The following is an 18,750-nucleotide window of genomic DNA, read 5'->3' as shown; positions in this document are numbered from 1 at the left end:
ACCCCATCCTGACCCGAGCTTCCGTTATGGCGTTCACCCAACGGAAGGGGTGCGTCTTGGAGCGGCCAGGAGGGCAGGAGGGGACAGACTGGCGGCTTCCGCAGCCCGTGCCCCATAAATCCCAGAGGTTTCCGGGTTCCTGCTGACCGGCACGACCGGCAGAAGAAGCCGGGCGGTGGCGTTCCCAGTAGACTTCGGAAGCAGCCTCGGGTGACTCAGTGATTGCGCTCTGAAATCACAGAACGCCATGTCCGTATAGTCCCGAGGAGACACATAGTTTTTAAAGTAATGATAATATTAAGAGTTTTGTGAGCACTTGTATGTACCAAGCTCTGGCGCTGGTACAAGATAATCAGGTCCCACACGGGGCTCACAGTCTTAGTAGGAGGGAGAACAGCTGTTGAATCCCCATTTTGCACATGCGGCAATCGAGGCACAGAGAAGTGAAGTGATTTGCCCAAGGTCACATGGCAGTAAGTGATTAGAACCCAGATCCCCCAACTCCAAGGCCCCTCTTCTTTCCTCTAGGCCACACTGCTTCCCCGCTTTTACAGCTCCTTTCCTGGGGACTGGAACAAAGCCACCTCCCACCTGAGTGAGTGCTCTCTTCCTATCAATCAATCAATCGGTCGTATTTATTGAACACTTAATGGGTACAGAGCATTGTACTAAGCACCTGGGAGAGTACAACCCAGCAATATAACAGGCACATTCCCCGCCAACAATGAGCTTACAGTCTAGAGGGGGTCAGCTGTTGATATAAATAAATTATGGATATGTAAAAAATGCTGAGGGGCTGTCGGGGCCGGCAGGTGGAGGGCGGAGGGGAATAAAGGGATCAAGTTAGGGCGATGCAGAAGGGAGTGGGAAAACAGGAAAGGAGGGCTTTGTCAGGGAAGGCCTCTTGGAGGAGATGGATTTTCAATAAGCCTTTGAAAGTGGAGAGAGTCATAGTCTGTTGGAAATGAGGAGGGAGGGAGGGTGTTGCAGGCGAGAGGCAGGACGTGGGCAAGGGGTCGGCAGTGAACTAGACGACATTGAGGTACAGTGAGTACGTTGGCATTAGAGGAGCGAAGTGTATGGCTGGGTTGTAGCGAGGTGAGGTACGAGCGGGCAAGGGGATTGAGTGTTTTAAAGCCGATGGAAAGGAGTTTCTGTTTGATGTGGGGGTGAATGGGCAACCACTGGAAGTTCTTGAAGAGTGGGGAAACGTGGATTGAACGATTTTGTAGAAAAATGATCCGGAAAGCAGAATTAAGTATGGACAGGAGCCGGGAGAGAAAGAGAGGTCAGCAAGGAGGCTGGTACAGCAATCAAGGCACGATAGGATATAAGTGCTTAGAATAACATGGTAGCATTTTGGATGGAGAGGAAAGGGAAGTTTTTAGCCACGTGGTGAAGGTTGAACTGACAGGATATAGTGATAGATTGAATATTGGGGTTAAATGAGAGAGAGGAGTCAAGGATAATGCAAGGATAGAGGTTTGTGAGACAGGAAGGATGGTGGGGCCATCTGCAGTGATGGAAAAGTCAGGGGGAGGACAGGGTTTGGGTGGAAGACGAGGAGTTTTGAGAGGACAGGGTTTGGGTGGAAGATGAGGAGTTCTGTTTTGGACATGTTAAGTTTGAGATGACGGCAGGACACCCAAGTAGAGTTGTTTTGAAGGCAGGAGGAAATGTGAGACTGCAGAGAGGGAGAGAGATCGGGGCTGGAGATGGAGATTTGGGAATCAGCTGCAAAGAAGTGGTAGTTGAAGTTTTAGGAGTGAATGTGTTCTCCAAGGGAGTGGGTGTAGGTGGAGAATAGAAGGGGACCCAGAACCTAACCTTGAGGGACCCCCACAGTTAGGGGGTGGGAGGCAGAGGAGGAGCCCACGAAAGAGACTGAGTGGCCTGAGACCTAAGATCGTCGCTTCTCTTGGGTCAAATCCACCTCTCCTCTCCTTCCTCCTTCTCCTCTTCCTCACCATCTTTATCATCATCAATTGAAAACTGTGGGCACGAGGCAGTACTGACCTCTTCTTGGACATTGCAGTCCACTCCCTTCCCCATTTGCTAAGAATACTATTTGGATCGCTTCATCTAGCTGTCTTTTGGAGGCTCTGCCCCTTTAAGACACCGTTGCCCATAAATTCCAGATCTTTTCAGAGTCATTATGGAGCCCAGATGTGCAGTTTGCCCATAGATATCAAAGCACCTCACGGACGTCCTCGCTCCTAAACGGTAACAGCCAGGGCTGCGTTTGAAATTAGGCCCTGTCACCCACCGCCGGGGACGGGTTCGTTCGGAATCGGTGCGGTGAGAGAGAGAGGCCGGGGACGGAAAATTTATTCCGTGGGGCGAGTTGAATCATTTGGTTATTTAGACACAACAGATCAGCCCCCCCTTTTGGGAGGAATATGGTGTTAGAGCTTCCCTAATGGGAAGAATAGTCATTCATTCATTCATTCAATAGTATTTATTGAGTGCTTACTCTGTGCAGAGCACTGTACTAAGCGCTTGGAATGTACAAATTGATAACAGATAGAGACAGTCCCTGCCCTTTGACGGGCTTACAGTCTAATCAGGGGAGATGGACAGACAAGAATAATAGCAATAAATAGAATCAAGAGCAATAAATAGAATTAAGTGTGTTAGAGCTTCCCTAACGGGAGGAATATACTCCTATGTTACTCGCTTGTGGCCGGACACCCAGGTCCACCCAGGTGGAACCCACTTATGATTAATTTGCACGTGGTGAGGTGGCTAGCTCCCACCATGTGCGTGCCCCACTCGGGAGGAATCCACTTATGAGTTACAGACACTTATGCGTTAAACCCACTTATGCATTATTAAACCCACTTATGTGTTAAACCCACTTTTGCGTTACCCACTTATGTGTTACTCGCACTTGGTGAGTGGGCTAGCTCTCACCATGTTCCCGTCCCACTCGGGCATCAAATCCACTTAAACGTTACATACCCGTGGCGAAGCGTCTGGCTTCCGACCCCACGAGCGTTCAGCGGGACGGGACACTCACCCATCCCGCGGCTCCTCAGTCGGTGCAGGCCGAGCGACCTTCTCACCCTCTGGACAGAGGCGACCTGCAGCCGGCACTGCAAGTCCCATTCCTCTGCACAGAAGGTTAGAGGCGACAGGTGTTTATCTCTGCCCTCCCCCCTCCTCTATCCCTAATTTGATTGGCACGCGGGCAAGGGGCACCTTCTATATTCCCAGCTCGGGCTGTCAATCTGGCAGTTTCGGTTGCGGGGGCGGTGTCCCACCCTTGCTTCCGAGTTCCGCCTGCCGGCTCGGGAGGTCACGAGATAGCATTTGACCTTGAGATGGTCGGTACTCCACGGTCACCTTGGGACAGGCCCCCCACCCCCAGGCGAGGCCCAACAGTTTTTTCCTGATTGGGCAAGCCACTCTTGACCCAAAGGGGGCCAGGATCGCCGAGAGGACGGCACTGAGGGACGAGAGGTGGGGGAAACCCCTGGGTGTCTTGGTGATTAGTTCGTATCTGCCCCAGCGCTTAGAACAGTACTCGTCGCATGGTGTGTGCTTAATAAATGCCATCGTTATCATTATAATAATAATAATAATGTTGGTATTTGTTAAGTGCTTACTATGTGCAGAGCACTGTTCTAAGCGCTGGGGTAGATACAGGGTAATCAGGTTGTCCAACGTGAGGCTCACAGTCTTCATCCCCATTTTACAGATCTGGTAACTGAGGCACAGAGAAGTGAAGTGACTTGCCCACAGTCACACAGCTGACAAGTGGCAGAGCTGGGATTCAAATCCATGACCTCTGATGCCTAAGCCCGTGCTCTTTCCACTGAGCCACGCTGCTGCTCTACTTTGCTGCTTATTATTCCATTAAACTTGAAAATGATCCTGTTAATAGGGAGGAGGTTGGCATCTACCTTTTGGCTGCATTTTGAACAGGGCCGCTGCACTGAATAAGGATAATAATAATAATCGTGGTTCTAAGTGCTTACTGTGTGTCAGACATTGTACTGAATGCCATGCTACTTGGGTTGGACAGTCTCTGTCCCACTTGGCTCACAGTCTTAATCCCCATTTTACAGATGAGGAAACTGAGGCACAGAGAAATTAAGTGACTTCCCCATGATCACAGTAGACAAGAGGAGGAGCTGGGATTAGAACCCAGGTCCTCCAGCTCCCAGGCCCTTGCTTTTCCCACTAGGCCTCGCTGCTTCTCAAGAACCTGTGAATAAGGACCCGTGTCTGTGTTTTCCCCGTACAGTGTGCCGAAAACACCAAGTTCTTGGTTAGAGCCTCATACCTGGAGATCTACAACGAAGATATCAGAGATCTGCTCGGCGCGGACACAAAGCAGAAGCTGGAGGTGAGGACCAGTCATGGGGGAAGGACTGTTTTTTGATTCATCCGCAGCCCAGGCAAAGAGGGCAATTCATCTTGAAGTGAAGAATCAATGAATCAATCAATCAGAGGTATTTATTATCGGGTGCCGAGCCGCATACTAAGCACTTGGGAGAGTGCAGTATAACAGAGTCGTTCCCTGCGCGCAACGTAAGCTCGGGGATTTTCTTAATCAGACTGGTCTAGATCCTTTCCTGGGAACAGCTGGGTCTGGAGAGTTGCCCTCGGGACATGGGTTGGTCCCTGAGAAATCCTTCTGTGGTCCAGCAATGGATGATGATGATGGCGATGGCAGCTGATTGCTTTTGGGAGGAGCCGATTGCTCTTCAGAAACAGTACGACACAGTGGATAGAGCGCGGCCTCGAAGTCAGAAGGTCACGGGTTCTATTTCCAGGTCCGCCACTTGTCTGCTGTGTGACCTTAGGCAAGTTACTTCCCTTCTCTGTGCCTCAGTTGCCTCATCTGTAAAATGGAGTTTGAGACTGCCAGCCGCAGGTGGGACAGGGACTGTGAACAACCTGATTTGTTTGAATCCACCCCAGTGCTTAGTAGAGTGGCTGGCACATAGTAAGCGCTTAACATATACCATAAAAAATGAATTTAAAAGCCCTGGAGTAGCTTCTCTCTTGAGAAGGTAGTGTTGCCAGTTAAAAGGCTTGCCATGTGCTAAGCACTGTGCTATTTGCTGGGATAGATAAAATCAGGTGTAGAAAGAAGAGGAGGAGGAGTGATATTTCTTCAGCACCCACTGGGTGCAATCCAGGATACTAAGTGCTTGGGAGACTTCAACAGAAGCCCACTAGAGTCTGGCTGAAGGGATCTTGTAGGCTGCCAAGTCTGGGACCCGGAGATAATAAATAATAATTACGGTATTTAAGCACTGACTATGTGCCAAACACCGTTCTAAGCGCTGGGGTAGATACAAGGTAATCACGTTGTCCCACGTGGGGCTCACACTCTTAACCCCCATTTTACAGATGAGATAACTGAGGCCCAGAGAAGTGAAGTGACTTGCCCAAAGTCACACAGCTGACAAGTGGCGGAGCCAGGATTAGAACCCACGACCTCTGACTCCCAAGCCCGGGCTCTTGCCACTAAGCCACTCTAGCCATAAAGTCAGCCTGGGGAAGCAGCATGGCCTAGTGGCTAGAGCCCGGACCTGGGAGTCAGAAGGACCTGGGTTCTAATCCCGGCTCCTTCGCTTGTCTGCTGTGTGACTTTGGGTAGGTCACCTAACTTCTCTGTGCCTCATTTACCTCATCTGTGAAATGGGGACTAAGACTGTGAGCCCCAAGTGGGACAGGGACTGTGTCCCACCTGATTAGCTGCTCACCCCAACACTTAGTACAGTGTCTGGCACATAGCAAGTGCTTAACAAAAACCGTAAAAAGCGGGACTTCTTTAGGATGGCAGATTACTTCTGGGGGGCCGCCGAAAGCATCCATTAACCAGAAGCATTTTCCTTTTTCGATCAGAAAGCCGCCCTCCATCCTCTCCAAATGTTTCTCTCTCCCACTGCCAGCGAGAGAGCACTTCCTGAACCCAGACCTCTCTCTGCCGCCCCAGCAAGCACTTTCTCCTAACTAGGCTCCCCGGCAGGCGGAGGGATTTAACGAGACTCATCAAAATGTCAGCCTCCCCTCCCTCTTCCCCACTACACAGGGCAGGTGATGACAAGGGCTTCTCATCTGGGCTAAATGCTTTCAGAACATCTACTCTTCCACAGTAAATAGCGATATCATTTGACGAGAGATTGAGGGCGAATCCCATCGCTTTTGTCTCTCTCCGTCCCTGTCTCTGGGTTTCTCTTTCCTCTCTCCGTCCCCCTCGGGCTCCCCCCTGCGCTCCTCCGCCCAGGCAGGCAGAGATTTCCTGAGCTTTCGTCCAGGATCACCCACTTTGGAAGAGAGTGCTGCCTTGGCGTGGTGGATGGCGAGGATAGAGTGGGCTCATCTGTCCTATGCTCGGGGAGGGCGTGGGATACCTCAAATGGAGAGAGGTGGGGGGCTTTTCCATCAGTAAAGCCCCTTCGGCCCTGGGCAGGGGTTGGGGGAGCCATGGCTCTGGATGCAGGGGCTAAGCCTGCCAGGCTAAGGACCCCTATCTGTTTTGTCTGCTGGTGCCCCCCTACCCTCCCACCCCCGGTACACCCTTTAACCACCTCCGTCTAGAGACCAGATCAAGAAGGGCAGAGGGCAGGGCCGCCCTTCTCTACCCATGATTGTACTTTTTATACCCTAATAATTACTATTAAGAATAATATCAATAACCGTGGTATTTGTGAAGCGCTTACTGTGTGCCAGGCACCGTACTGAGCACAGGGGTAGATACAAGGTTGTCAGATTGGACGCAATTCCTGCCCCTCATGGGGCTCACGGCCTTAATCCCCATTTTACAGACGAGGCAAATGAGGCCTGGAGAAGGGAAGTGGCTTGCCCAAGGTCACACAGCAGACAGGTGGCAGATTTCCAGGACCGGGCTCTATCCACTGGGCCGTCAGTGCAATGAAGTATGAACCAGAGTGAGGAGAGACTGGAGGTTCGGAGGTCAGCCAGGAGGCCAACGCAGTAATCTGGGCTATCTAGGGATAGATCGAGTGACTATTAGTGCGATAGTTTGGAAAGAGAGGAAAGGGCGGATTTTAGCGATGTCGTGAAGGTGGGATCGACGGTTTTTGGTGACGGGTCGAATGCGACCTTATTAAGGCTTTGAAAGTGGGGAGACAGGCGGTCTGGCGCATGTAGAGTGGGGGAAGTCCCAGGCTAGGAGGAGGAAGTGGGGGTCAGTGCTGAGTTAGATGAGATAAAATAAATAATTGTTGGTATTTGTTAAGCGCTTACTATGTGCCGAGCACTGTTCTAAGCGCTGGGGTAGATACAGGGGAATCAGGTTGTCCCACGTGGGGCTCACAGTCTTAATCCCCATTTTACAGATGAGGGAACTGAGGCCCAGAGAAGTGAAGTGACTTGCCCGCAGTCACACAACTGCCAAGTGGCAGAGTCTGGATTTGAACCCATGACCTCTGACTCCCAAGCCCAGGCTCTTTCCACTGAGCCACGCTGAGAACCCCCTACACTTTCATTCGTTCAGTCATATTTATTGAGCGCTTACTATGTGCAGAGCACTGTACTAAGTGCTTGGAAAGTACAAGATGGCAAAAAGAGAGCCAATCCCAGCCCACAGTGGGCTCACAATCTGCCCATGGGTCCTGTGGGCAGAAATCGGAATATCTGAGCCATTTGGGACTCTTCAGAAGAGCTGCTGCCATGGATTCCCTTCTCCCCCGGCCGCGGGACCAGGTGGCTATAGACCTGAGGAGCCCGGTAGCCTGACGGACAGCTGATCTCTGAAACCCTTCTTCCCCCACCATTTCCCCTTCCCCTCTTTCCCCTTTAAACATTTCTTGTCAAGGGGGTAAGTCGGTAGGAGGATCTAAGGAAGAGAAAACAGTGGAAATCAATTCTCCGGACAAATCAATTCTCCGGACATCTCTGAGGGTTCTCAGGGCTGCACAAAATACCCAAAATGAGGTTTGTGCTGTATCTTAACCAAACCCCATTTGGTTTAGTTGTCCAAATTTTTTTTTAAATCTGAGTTAGCTGGGTAGGCTACTTGGACTGATCAGACAGGGAGGGAGAGAGAGTGTTTGGGTGTGTGTGTGTGTTTGAAGGGGTGTTTATTGGGGCAAGCTTTTGCCTCAGAGCACAGGGACGGCCTGTCCATCAATAAGCTTAACCTCTGGGAGCTAAAGGCCCGGAAGCACAATAATGCCCTGTTTAATACCTGAGAAAACTGAGAGGTCGATAGTAGTGATCGGAGTATTTACAAAGCTCTTACTATGTGCAGAGCACTGTCCTAAGTGCTGGGAAAGAAGACACAGGTGGGAATCAGCCACGGTCTAATTAGATGGCCAGCCCCGAGTCCTGGGAAGAAGGTCTGCAGCCAGAAAAAGCAGGAACCATTAAGATGTTGTGGGGAAGGTCAGGAAACTGCCCTTTCCTCTGCCCAGCAAAACTATTTCTCTTCCCTTATTGTCACCCATGCCCATCACCCCCGCCAGTTGTTTTAACTCCCTCCTCAGGCCTCCTGTCCACCCGCCTCCCCCATCCCTTGTCCCCAATGGCCTGGCTGTCTACTTGATTAAGAAAATTAACACCATCGAGTTTGAGGTCCCTAAAATCGCCCCTGCCTCTCCTCAGTCCCTCCCCCTTCTGGCCCCCTCTTCAACTTTCCCATCCTTCCCAGCAGTATCTCCGGAGGAGATCCCCTGCCTCCTCTCAAATGCCACCCCTTCCACGTGCACGTCGGACTCCATTCCTTCACACCTTATAAAAACTCTCACCCTCTCCCTTCTTCCCTCCCTAACAGTCATCTTCAACCGTTCACTCTCCAATGGCTTCTTCCCCACTGCCTTCAAACAGTCCCACCTTCACATTGCTAAAACCTGCCCTTTCCTCTCCACCCAAACTGCTATGACATTAATACATTCACTCATCCTATCCTGCCTAGATTACTGCATCAGCCTCCTTGCCGATCTCCCAGCTTCCTGCCTCTCCCCACTCCAGACATACTTCACTCTGCCGCCTGGATCATCTTTTTACAGAAATGTTCAGGACATATCCTCAAAAATCTCCAGGGATTGCCTATGCACCTCCATATCAAACAAAAACTCCTCACCATTAGCTGTAAAGCTCTCCATCACCTTGCCCCCTCCTTCCTCACCTCCCTTCTCTCCTTCTACAGCCTTCACTCCTCTGGTGCTCACCTTCTCACTGTGCTTCGATCTCGCCTGTCTCACCGCCGACCCCGTCCCACGTCCTGCCTCTGGCCTGGCACGCCCTGCCTCCTCTAATCCGTCAGAAAACCACTGTCCCCCGGCTTCAAAGCTTTACTGCAGGCCCATCTCCTCCAAGAGGCCTTCCCAGACTAAGCCCCACTTTTCCTCATCTCCCACTCCCTTCTGCATCACCCTGACTTGCTCCTTTTGCTCTCCCCCCGCCCCTCCCAGCCCCACAGTACAGCCCAGTTGTGGGCAGGGATTGTCACTGTTTATTGCTGTATTGTACTTTTCCAAGCACTTTAGTACTGTGCTCTGCACACAGTAAGTGCTAAATAAAATGGAATTGAATGAATGAGTGAAACATGAAGTAGGAGAGTACAATACCACAGAGTTGACGGATATGTTGCGGGCGTGTTCCCTGCCTAGTGAGAAGCAGTGCAGCGTAGTGGATACAGCCTGGGAGTCAGAAGGAGCTGGGTTCTAATCCTGGCTCCCCCACTTGTCTGCTGTTTGACTTTGGGCAAGTCACCTCACTTCTCTGTACCCCAGTTACCTCATCTGTCAGATGGGGATTACGACTGTTAGCCCCATGTGCGACAGGGACTGTGTCCAACCTGATTATATGTATCTACCCCAGCGCTTAGTACAGTGTCTGGATCATAGTAAGTGCTTAAAAAATACCACTAAAAACCAGCAAAACAAAAAAATGAGCTTACAGTCTAGAGAGGAAGACTGACATTAATATAAATAAGTATTTCAGAATATCTACTCTTCCATGGTAAATATTGATTTTGATTTCCTTTGACAAGAGACGAGTGTGAATCCCTTCACTTTTGTCTCTCTCTCTCCCCGTCTCTGGGTTTCTCTTTCTGCTCTGTGTGTGTGTGTGTCTCATAATTTAAAGATATAAATGTGAGAGCTCCAGGGTGTCCATACTGGGTGCGGAAGGGCAAGGTGCTTGCATGGATCTCAGAGATTCTTTAGCTTGCCGTGCCACGGCAGGCCTGGCTGGGATATTAAGTCCTGGTGGGTGGGAGAGAGTGGGAGCTAGCCATCGTATGGGATCCTCTCTCCCTAAATGAGAAGTCTACAGCCTCCGAAACCCGGGTCCCTTGTCACATCTTAAGTAGTTGAATTGTTTCTGACCCAATTCACCTTCCTGAACTTCATCTGTGAGAAGCAGCCTGGCTGTGAGAAGCAGGGTGGCCTAGCGGATAGAGCCCGGTCCTGGGAGTCAGAAGCCACTGGGTTCTAATCCCATTTCCGCCACTCATCTGCTGTGTGACCTTGGGCAGGTCACTTCAATTCTCCGTGCCTCAGTTACCTCATCTGTAAAATGGAGATTGACTGGGAGCCCCATGAGGGTCAGGGACTATGTCCAACCTATTGCCTCGTATCTACCCCCCTGCTTAGAACAACATTGACACACAGTGCTAAATAAATACCATAATAATTATTATTATTGAACAGGGAATGTATTTACCAAGTCTATGATACTGCACGACTACCAATTCTGTGATATTGTACTCTTTCAAGAGGTTAGTACAGTGTTTTGTACACAGTAAGAGCTCAGTAAATGCCACTGATCTGGGAGTCCTTCCAGGCTCCCTCTCCAGTTTGCTTGGATCATTTAGCATTTTAAGTCAAAAATTCCCTGAGAAAAGCCGGCCCAGTGGAGTCAGAGATATGCAAGGGCTAGTCAGATTATACGCACATGCGCACCCACTCTCTCCTCATTGTTTCCTCTCCTTTGGGGGGTGGTTCTCAGAAAAATGGTCCCAGAGACCCCTGAACTAAAGTGCGCGGAAGTGGCTCGTTGAACACGTGCCCTCTTTCAAACAGCCTGCCCCAGTCAGTGTGCAATGGAAGGCAGGGGCAGAGGCCAAGCTCCCTCTGAAGAAACTGCCTCCTGGCTCTCAGTGCAGCAGCGCTCTGCACACAGAAAGCGCTCAATAAATATCATTGACTGATCGGTTAACTGATGGAGCTGGAGCCTAGGCCTACAGGGGCATCTGGAAACGGTTCATTTCGGAGGAGACGGGAGTCTTTCTTTTCCGGGGAGGCATCTAGTCCAGCTCTGGGGGCCGGGGCGGAGGGGGGATAAGAGCAACCCCGGCCCCTCGCCTACAGTAAAAGTCCTGAGGGAGAAGAGCGCCGGAGTCCTTGGGGTGCCGTCCTCCTTCCAACCTGCCTCCTGCCTCTCGCCCCGCTTTGTTCCACATCTGCCTGGCAGCCAGTTGCCATGGCAACTGGCAGGGCCGGGCCCACAGCACTTGGACAGAACTGTTGCCAGAGGAACATGGCGGGGCGGACGCGGTGGGGCTGGAGCCGGTGGCCCGCTGCCAGGACTCCCAGCTGTTTCTAAGCAATTAAGGAAACACCTTCACTTTCGGAGGGCCTGCGCATCCACTTCCCGACAAGGCAAATTCTCTTGGAAAAGCAACTGCCGAACTCGAGTAACCAGGCCTTCCTCTGCCGCTCATCTCCTCACCGTCCCCCGTTCACGCCTATCCCGCCGTCGACCTCTGGCCCACGTCCTCCCGCTGTCCCGGAACGTCTTCCCTCCTCACCTCCGCCAAACTAATTCTCTTCCCCTCTTCAAAGCCCTACTGAGAGCTCACCTCCTCCAAGAGGCCTTCCCACACTGAGCTTTGCCTTTTCCCTCTGCTCCCTCTGCTCCCCCTTCACCTCCCCTCAGCTAAGCCCCCTTTCCTTCTGCTCCTCCCCCCTCCCCTCAGCACTGTGCTCATTTGTAGATATTTTTATTACCCTATTTATTTTGTTAATGAGGTATACATCCCCTTGATTCTATTTATCGTGATTATGTTGTTTTTGTCCGTCAGTCTCCCCCGATTAGACTGTAAGCCCGTCATTGGGCAGGGATTGTCTCTCTTTGTTGCTGAATTGTACATTCCAAGCGCTTAGTCCAGTGCTCTGCACATAGTAAGCGCTCAATAAATACTATTGAATGAATGAATAATAAGGGCCCCGTAATTCCATCTGAGGGCTTTTTCCTCTGAGATCGTTAGATTCTGTTTGATTCAGATTCACAGAGGTTCACGACTTAGTCATTTCTGAGGGGATGAATCAGAGGGCAACTGTTGCTGAGCTCCCCTTGAGAAATAAAGAATAACATTAGAATGGGAATGGTGAGAGGTGGCCAGGGAGAAAGTCCCTCTTTTCTTTCCTCTCCCTTCTTCAGTCGCCTGGTTACCTCCCCCTCTCCTCCTCCCTCCCCCAGATCTCTCCTTTTCCCTCTCGCAGCTTCATTTAGGGGCTGGCCCGGCCCGGAATTAAGTCTGCTATATCAGCATCGAGTCTGAGAGAGCTGGCAGGCTACCGGCTCTCCATCCGACCCGTTTTGACAGCCGCCCAAGTTGTGGTTTTTCTCACACTTTCACAATATTGTATTTCACAGCTATGTGTCAGCGGCAAAACCTCACCCTGCCTGGGAAGGGAGACTCGAGGTCTGACTTGGACTCATTAGGCGCCCCTGGCAGGATTGCTCTATTGCCGAATGCCATGGGGGATGTGTTCCTCGGCTACTAATTGGTGCCCCGCATAGCAAACGGCAGCTCCCGCTTCTGCATCAGCAGCTGAGGTGGGAGCCGATTCCCCAGTGCTCTTGAATATAAGGGCGATCCCAGTCATGTTTCAGGGCTTCGAGCCAAGAACCTTTGGCTTTGGAAGATCCCTTTTGCTTCTCGGGGCCTCGATTTCCCCACGTTCAAATTCATTCATTCATTCACTGAGAAGCAGCGTGGCTTAGTGGAAAGAGCGTGGGCTTGGGAGTCAGAGGTCATGGGTTAATAATGTTGGTATTTGTTGCCGGCTCCGCCTCTTATCGGCTGGGTGACTTTGGGCAAGTCACTTAATAATAATAATAATAATTTTGGTATTTGCTAAGCGCTATGTGCCAAGCGCTGGATAGATACAAGGTAATTAGGTTGTCCCACGTGGGGCTCACAGTCTTAATCCCCATTTTAACAGATGAGGTAACTGAGGCCCAGAGAAGTGAAGTGACTTGCCCAGAGTCACACAACTGATAAGTGGCAGAGCCGGGATTAGAACCCACGACCTCTGACTCCCAAGCCCGGGCTCTTTCCAGTGAGCCACGCTGCTTCTCAACTTCTCTGAGCCTCAGTTACCTCATCTGTAAAATGGGGACTAAGACTGTGAGCCCCACATGGGGCAACCTGATTATCTTGTAGCTACCCCAGCGCTTAGAACAGTGCTTGGCACATAGTAAGCGCTTAACAAATACCATTATTATCATTCATTCATTCAATCAATCATATTTATTGAGCTCTTACCATGTGCAGAACCCTGTACTAAGCGCTTAGGAGAGTATAATACAGGAATAAACAGTCACATTCCTTGCCCGCAATGGGTTTACAGTCTAGAGTCTGGGAGTCAGACATGAGTATAAATAAATAAAATTATAGATATGTACGTAAGTGCTGTGGGGCTGGGAGGGTGAAAGAGCAAATGGAGTTAATGCTTGGCTAGATGATGGAGGAAAGGATAAGGGATTTACATTCAGGATAGGAAAAGTCACTACCCTCTTAAAGCTGTCCCCTTCCTTCCTTACTGGGGACTGCCTAATTGTAACGTCTACGTTGCGTTTGAATTTGTTAATTATTGTAAATAATTTATGTTTTTAAGTGCTTACTGTGTGCCAAGAACTGTGTTAAACCCCGGGATGGATAACAAGATAAATACGTTCCATACAGTTCCCCTTATTCAACCCCTCTCCCAGCCCCACAGCACTTAATATCCATATCTGTAATTTATTTCTATTAATGTCCGTCTCCCCCTCTAGACTGTAAGCTTGTTGTGGGCAGGAAGTGTGTCTGTTGTTCTATCGTGCTCTCCCAAGCGCTTAGTACAGTGCTCTGCACACAGAAAGCGCTCAATAAATATGATTGACTACAGTCCTGTTGTACTTGGCTCCCAGAGTCCAAAGGTAGAGAGAACAGGTATTGAGTCCCCATTTAGCAGATGAAGAAGTTGAGGCCTAGAGAAATTCCTTGCCCAAGATCACACAGCGGGCAGCTGGAAGAGTCAGGATTAGAACCCAGGTCCTCTGACTCCCAGGCCCGGGCTCTTTCCACTAGGTCACAAGGCTTCTTGCAGCTTGTCTCAGAGTGTCCAGGCCTGACCCCAAGGAATAAACAGTCACATTCCTTGCCCACAATGGGCTTACCATCTAAAGTCAATCAATTAGTAATTTATTGAGTGCTTATTGCATGCGGAACACTATACTAAGCGCTTGGGAGAGTACAGCATACAGGGTTGGTAGACACATTCCCTCTCCACAGCGAGCTTACAGTCTAGAGGGAGAGAATTCCCTCTCCACAGCGAGCTTACAGTCTAGAGGGAGAGACGGACTTTAATATAAATAAACTACGGCTATGATGACTCGATGTCATAAGACGACAAATGTACATAAGTGTCGGGGGGCTGAGTGGGTGGGGGGGGTGAATGAAGGGAGCCAATCAGGGTGACTCGAAAGGAAGGGGGAAAAGAGGAAATGAGGGCTTAGGGAAGGCATCTTGGAGGGGATGTGCTTTCAGTAAGGCTTTTAAGGTGGGCTAGCAGTGGTCAGATGAGAAGTTGGGCTGACTGCTGCTTTCCTAGAAAAAGCTCCCTAGGAAAAAGGAAGAAACCAGAGACCTGAGTGGTCTCACATTGACGGGCTCACAGTCTAATCAGCTTGGCTCAGTGGCAAGAGCCCGGGCTTGGGAGTCAGAGTTCATGGGTTTGAATCCCGACTCTACCACTTGGCAGCTGTGTGACTGTGGGCAAGTCACTTCACTTCTCTGGGCCTCAGTTACCTCATCTGTAAAATGGGGATTTAGACTGTGAGCCTCACATGGGACAACTTGATTACCCTGTATCTACCCCAGCACTTAGAACAGTGCTCTGCACATAGTAAACGCTTAACAAATACCAACATTATTATTATTATTAGACTCCTCCCAGGCCTGTGCTCTGATGTTTTTCCAGGGCATTGATCTCTTGAGTCTTTGCCTTCCCCTCCCAGAACATGCCAGAATCAATCACTGACATTTAGTGAGTGATTACTGTGTGCAGAGCACTGTACTAAGCACTTGGGAAAAGACGGCACAACGTAGTGGGTAGATGTGGGCCTTGCCCCAAAGGGAGATGTGTGAGAGACAGAATGTGTGTGTGCATTTTGTCAGTTCTTTTCAATAGGCTCCTTGCCAGTTCTTCTGACGGCAAATCTTTCTGCCGGCTCCGTGTCTCTAATGAGCGCTGGGAGGATTTTGTGACCGAGGTTTCTCTCTCGTCCATGAGAGATTAAGGATATCAACTCCGCAGATCTTTCTGTCCATCCAAACTCTCCGAGTCCCAGAATAGGTTGGAAGCCCTATTGTGGAGTCGGAAGGACCCGAGTTCCAATCCTGGCTCCGCCACTTGCCTGCCGTGTGACCTTGGACAAGTCGCTTCATTTATCTGGGCCTTAGTTACCTCAACTGTAAAATGGGGTTCGAGACTGTGAGCCCCCGACATGGGACAGGGATTGTGTCAAACCTGATTAGCTTGTGTCTACCACAGCGCTTATTGCGGTGCCTGGCACATAGTCAGCGTGATTCTCCCATGCAATGCAAGCCCTGGTGGCTCACCTCCTCCAAGAGGCCTTCCCAGACTGAGCTCCCCCCTTTCTCCCTCTGCTCCCCCTCTACCCTCTGCTTCTCCCCCTTCCCCCTTCACCTCCCCTCAGCTGAGCCCCCTTCCCTTCTGCTCCCCCTTCCCTCCCTCCCCTCTGCTCCTCCCCCTCTCCCCTCAGCACTGTCCTCATTCATATATATTATTTATTACCCGATTTATTCTATTAATGAGATGTACATCCCCTGATTCTATTTATCGTGATAATGTTGTCTTGTTTTTGTTTTGTTCTGTTTTGCTTTGCTGTCTGTCTCCCGATTAGCCCGTGAGCCCATCATTGGGCGGGGATTGTCTCTGTCTGTTGCCCAATTGTACATTCCAAGTGCTTAGTACAGTGCTCTGCACATAGTAAGTGCTCAATAAATACTACTGAATGAATAGGGCAGGATTAGGGCAACGGGGTGAGGGCACCAGGCCGCAGCGGGCAGTTGTCCCGTACAGCTGGCACTCATGGAAATTCTTTTACTTCTGATGCCCCTCCAATTTACCTGGCTCTGAGCCATAGTTCTGTCCCTCGGCTGAACTCAAAGCCAGGGAGGCGAGCAGCGGCGTGGGGGAGGTAAAGGAATGTTTGTTCTTCAACACCCTCCCCTCCTTAGAAATCTCTCGTCTGGCCTGAAGCAGCGTGAGAAGCAGCGTGGCCCAGAGAAAAGGGCACGGTCCTGGGCGGTGGGAGACCTAGGAAGCAGAAAGGGGAAAGAGCAAGGGTCTGGAAGTCCGAGAGTCGGAGCTCTAATCCCGGCTCTGCCCATTGCTTGCCGTGTGACCTTGGGCGAATCACTTATCTTCTCTCTGCCTCGGTTTCCTCAACTGTAAAATGGGGATTAAATACCTGTTCTCCCTTCTACTTAGACAGTGACCCGATTCGGGACAGGGACTGTGTCCAACCTAGTTAGCATGTGCCTACCCCTGTATTTAGAACAGTGTTTGAAACATAGTAAGCGCTTAACGAATGCCATAAAAAAAAACTTAAAAAAAACAAACAATTTGGGTTCTAATGCAGGCTCCACAAACCTGTTGTGTGACCTTGTCGTAGGCTGGACGTGTCACAGGCGTAGGTTGGAAAAAAAAGCCAAATACCTGATCAGCCAAAAACGTTCCAGGGGCCTCAGTGGACCCCAAACTGAATCCGATCCCACAGTTGCAGTTGTTGAACTACAGTTAAGCAAACCAACATGGCCCTGGGCTAAATTGACAGCTGGATGAAACGCTGGAGTCAAGAAATAATTCTCTCTCTACCCCTCACTGGTCTCTCATCCTGGTTAGATTGCAGGACACATTTTAGGAGGTGGCCTTTTAAAATGGTTGAGAGAAATTGAAGGAGTCCAGAGAAGAAGGGGTGATAACATGATTAAAGGGTTGGAAAATAAGTCCCAGAGGAGAGGTTGAAGGGCATGGGGTAGTTTAGTCTGGAGAAGAGAAGGCTGAGGGAACGCTGTCCCCAAGCAGGTGGCTGTCAATGTAAAGAATTCTGATCAGTCCTGTCTTTCCTCTGGGGACACAAGTAGTGTCCCTTCTTCCCTCTTTGACCACAGTCTTCAACTGTTCACTTTCCAACAGTCTGTTCTTCACTACTTTCAAACATGCTCATGCAATCCCCTATTCTAAAAAAACCTCTCCCTTGACCCCTCGAGCTCCCTCCAGTTATAATATAATAATGATGGTATCTGTTAAGCGCTTACTATGTGCAAAGCACTGTTCTAAGCGCTGGGGATACAAGGTGATCATGTTTGTCCCACATGGGGCTCACAGTCTTAATCCCCGTTTTACAGATGAGGGAACTGAGGCACAGAGAAGTGAAGTGACTTGCCCAGAGTCACACAGCTGACAAGTGGCGGAGCCGGGATTAGAACCCACGACCTCTGACTCCCCAGCCCAGGCTCTTTCCACGGAGCCACGCTGCTTCATCTCCCTCCTACCATTTCTCTCCAGACTTTCTGAGAGAGTTAATAATAATAATAATAATAATGTTGGTATTTGTTAAGCGCTTACTATGTGCCGAGCACTGTTCTAAGCGCTGGGGTAGACATAGGGGAATCAGGTTGTCCCACGTGGGGCTCACAATCTTAATCCCCATTTTACAGATGAGGGAACTGAGGCACAGAGAAGTTAAGTGACTTGCCCACAGTCACACAGCCAAGTGGCAGAGCTGGGATTCGAACTCATGAGCCCTGACTCCAAAGCCCGTGCTCTTTCCACTGAGCCACGCTGCTTGAGTTGTTTACATCCGCTGTCTCTACTTCCTCTCCTCCAATTCTCTCTTCGGTCCCCTCCAATCTGGCTTCCTCTCCCTTCAGTCCTCAGAAATAACCCTCTCAAAGGTAGCCAGTGACCCCCTTCTCACCAAATCCGATGGCCTCTACTCCATCCTAACCCTCCTAGACGTCTCAGCTGCCTTTGACATTGTAATAATAATAATGTAGGTATCTGTTAAGCGCTTAGTATGTTCTAAGCGCTGGGGAAGGTACAGGGTCATCAGGTTGTCCCACGTGAGGCTCACGGTCTTCATCCCCATTTGAGAGATGAGGTCACTGAGGCACAGAGAAGCCCACAGTCCCACAGCTGCCAAGTGGCAGAGCCGGGATTCGAACCCATGACCTCTGGCTCCCAAGCCCGGGCTCTTGTAGACCACCCCTTCTCCTTGAAACTCTATCCAACCTCGGCTTCACTGACAGTGTCCTCTTTCGGTTCTCCTTCTGTCTCTCTGACAGCTCCTCAGTTCTTTTTGCTGGCTCCTCCTCCACCTCCCACCCTCAGGATGGTGGGCTTCTCTCAAGGCTCAGTTCTGGGTCCCCTTCTCTTCTCCATCTCCACCCACTCCCTTGAAGAACTCATTCGGTCCCGGGGCTTCAACTACCATCTCTGTGCGGGTGATTCCTACATCTCCATC

At 50.4% G+C, this 18,750-nt stretch overlaps 1 protein-coding gene across 4 annotated transcripts in view; it reads left to right on the top strand.

Annotated features, from left to right (window-relative positions):
* KIF17 (kinesin family member 17) overlaps window positions 1-18,750 on the top strand; it is a 73,653-nt gene that overhangs the window by 10,154 nt on the left and 44,749 nt on the right. For all 4 annotated transcript variants that reach the window (XM_029066227.2, XM_029066229.2, XM_029066230.2 and 1 more), the window contains one exon: window positions 4,250-4,351. In XM_029066227.2, coding sequence (XP_028922060.1) covers window positions 4,250-4,351 — 102 coding nt within the window. The remainder of the gene's footprint in view (window positions 1-4,249; window positions 4,352-18,750) is intronic.

Source organism: Ornithorhynchus anatinus, chromosome 5 (assembly GCF_004115215.2).
Source record: "Ornithorhynchus anatinus isolate Pmale09 chromosome 5, mOrnAna1.pri.v4, whole genome shotgun sequence".
Lineage (NCBI taxonomy): Eukaryota > Metazoa > Chordata > Mammalia > Monotremata > Ornithorhynchidae > Ornithorhynchus > Ornithorhynchus anatinus.
Note: the sequence above shows the minus strand (reverse complement) of the source record. Positions and strands in the feature narration are given on the sequence as shown.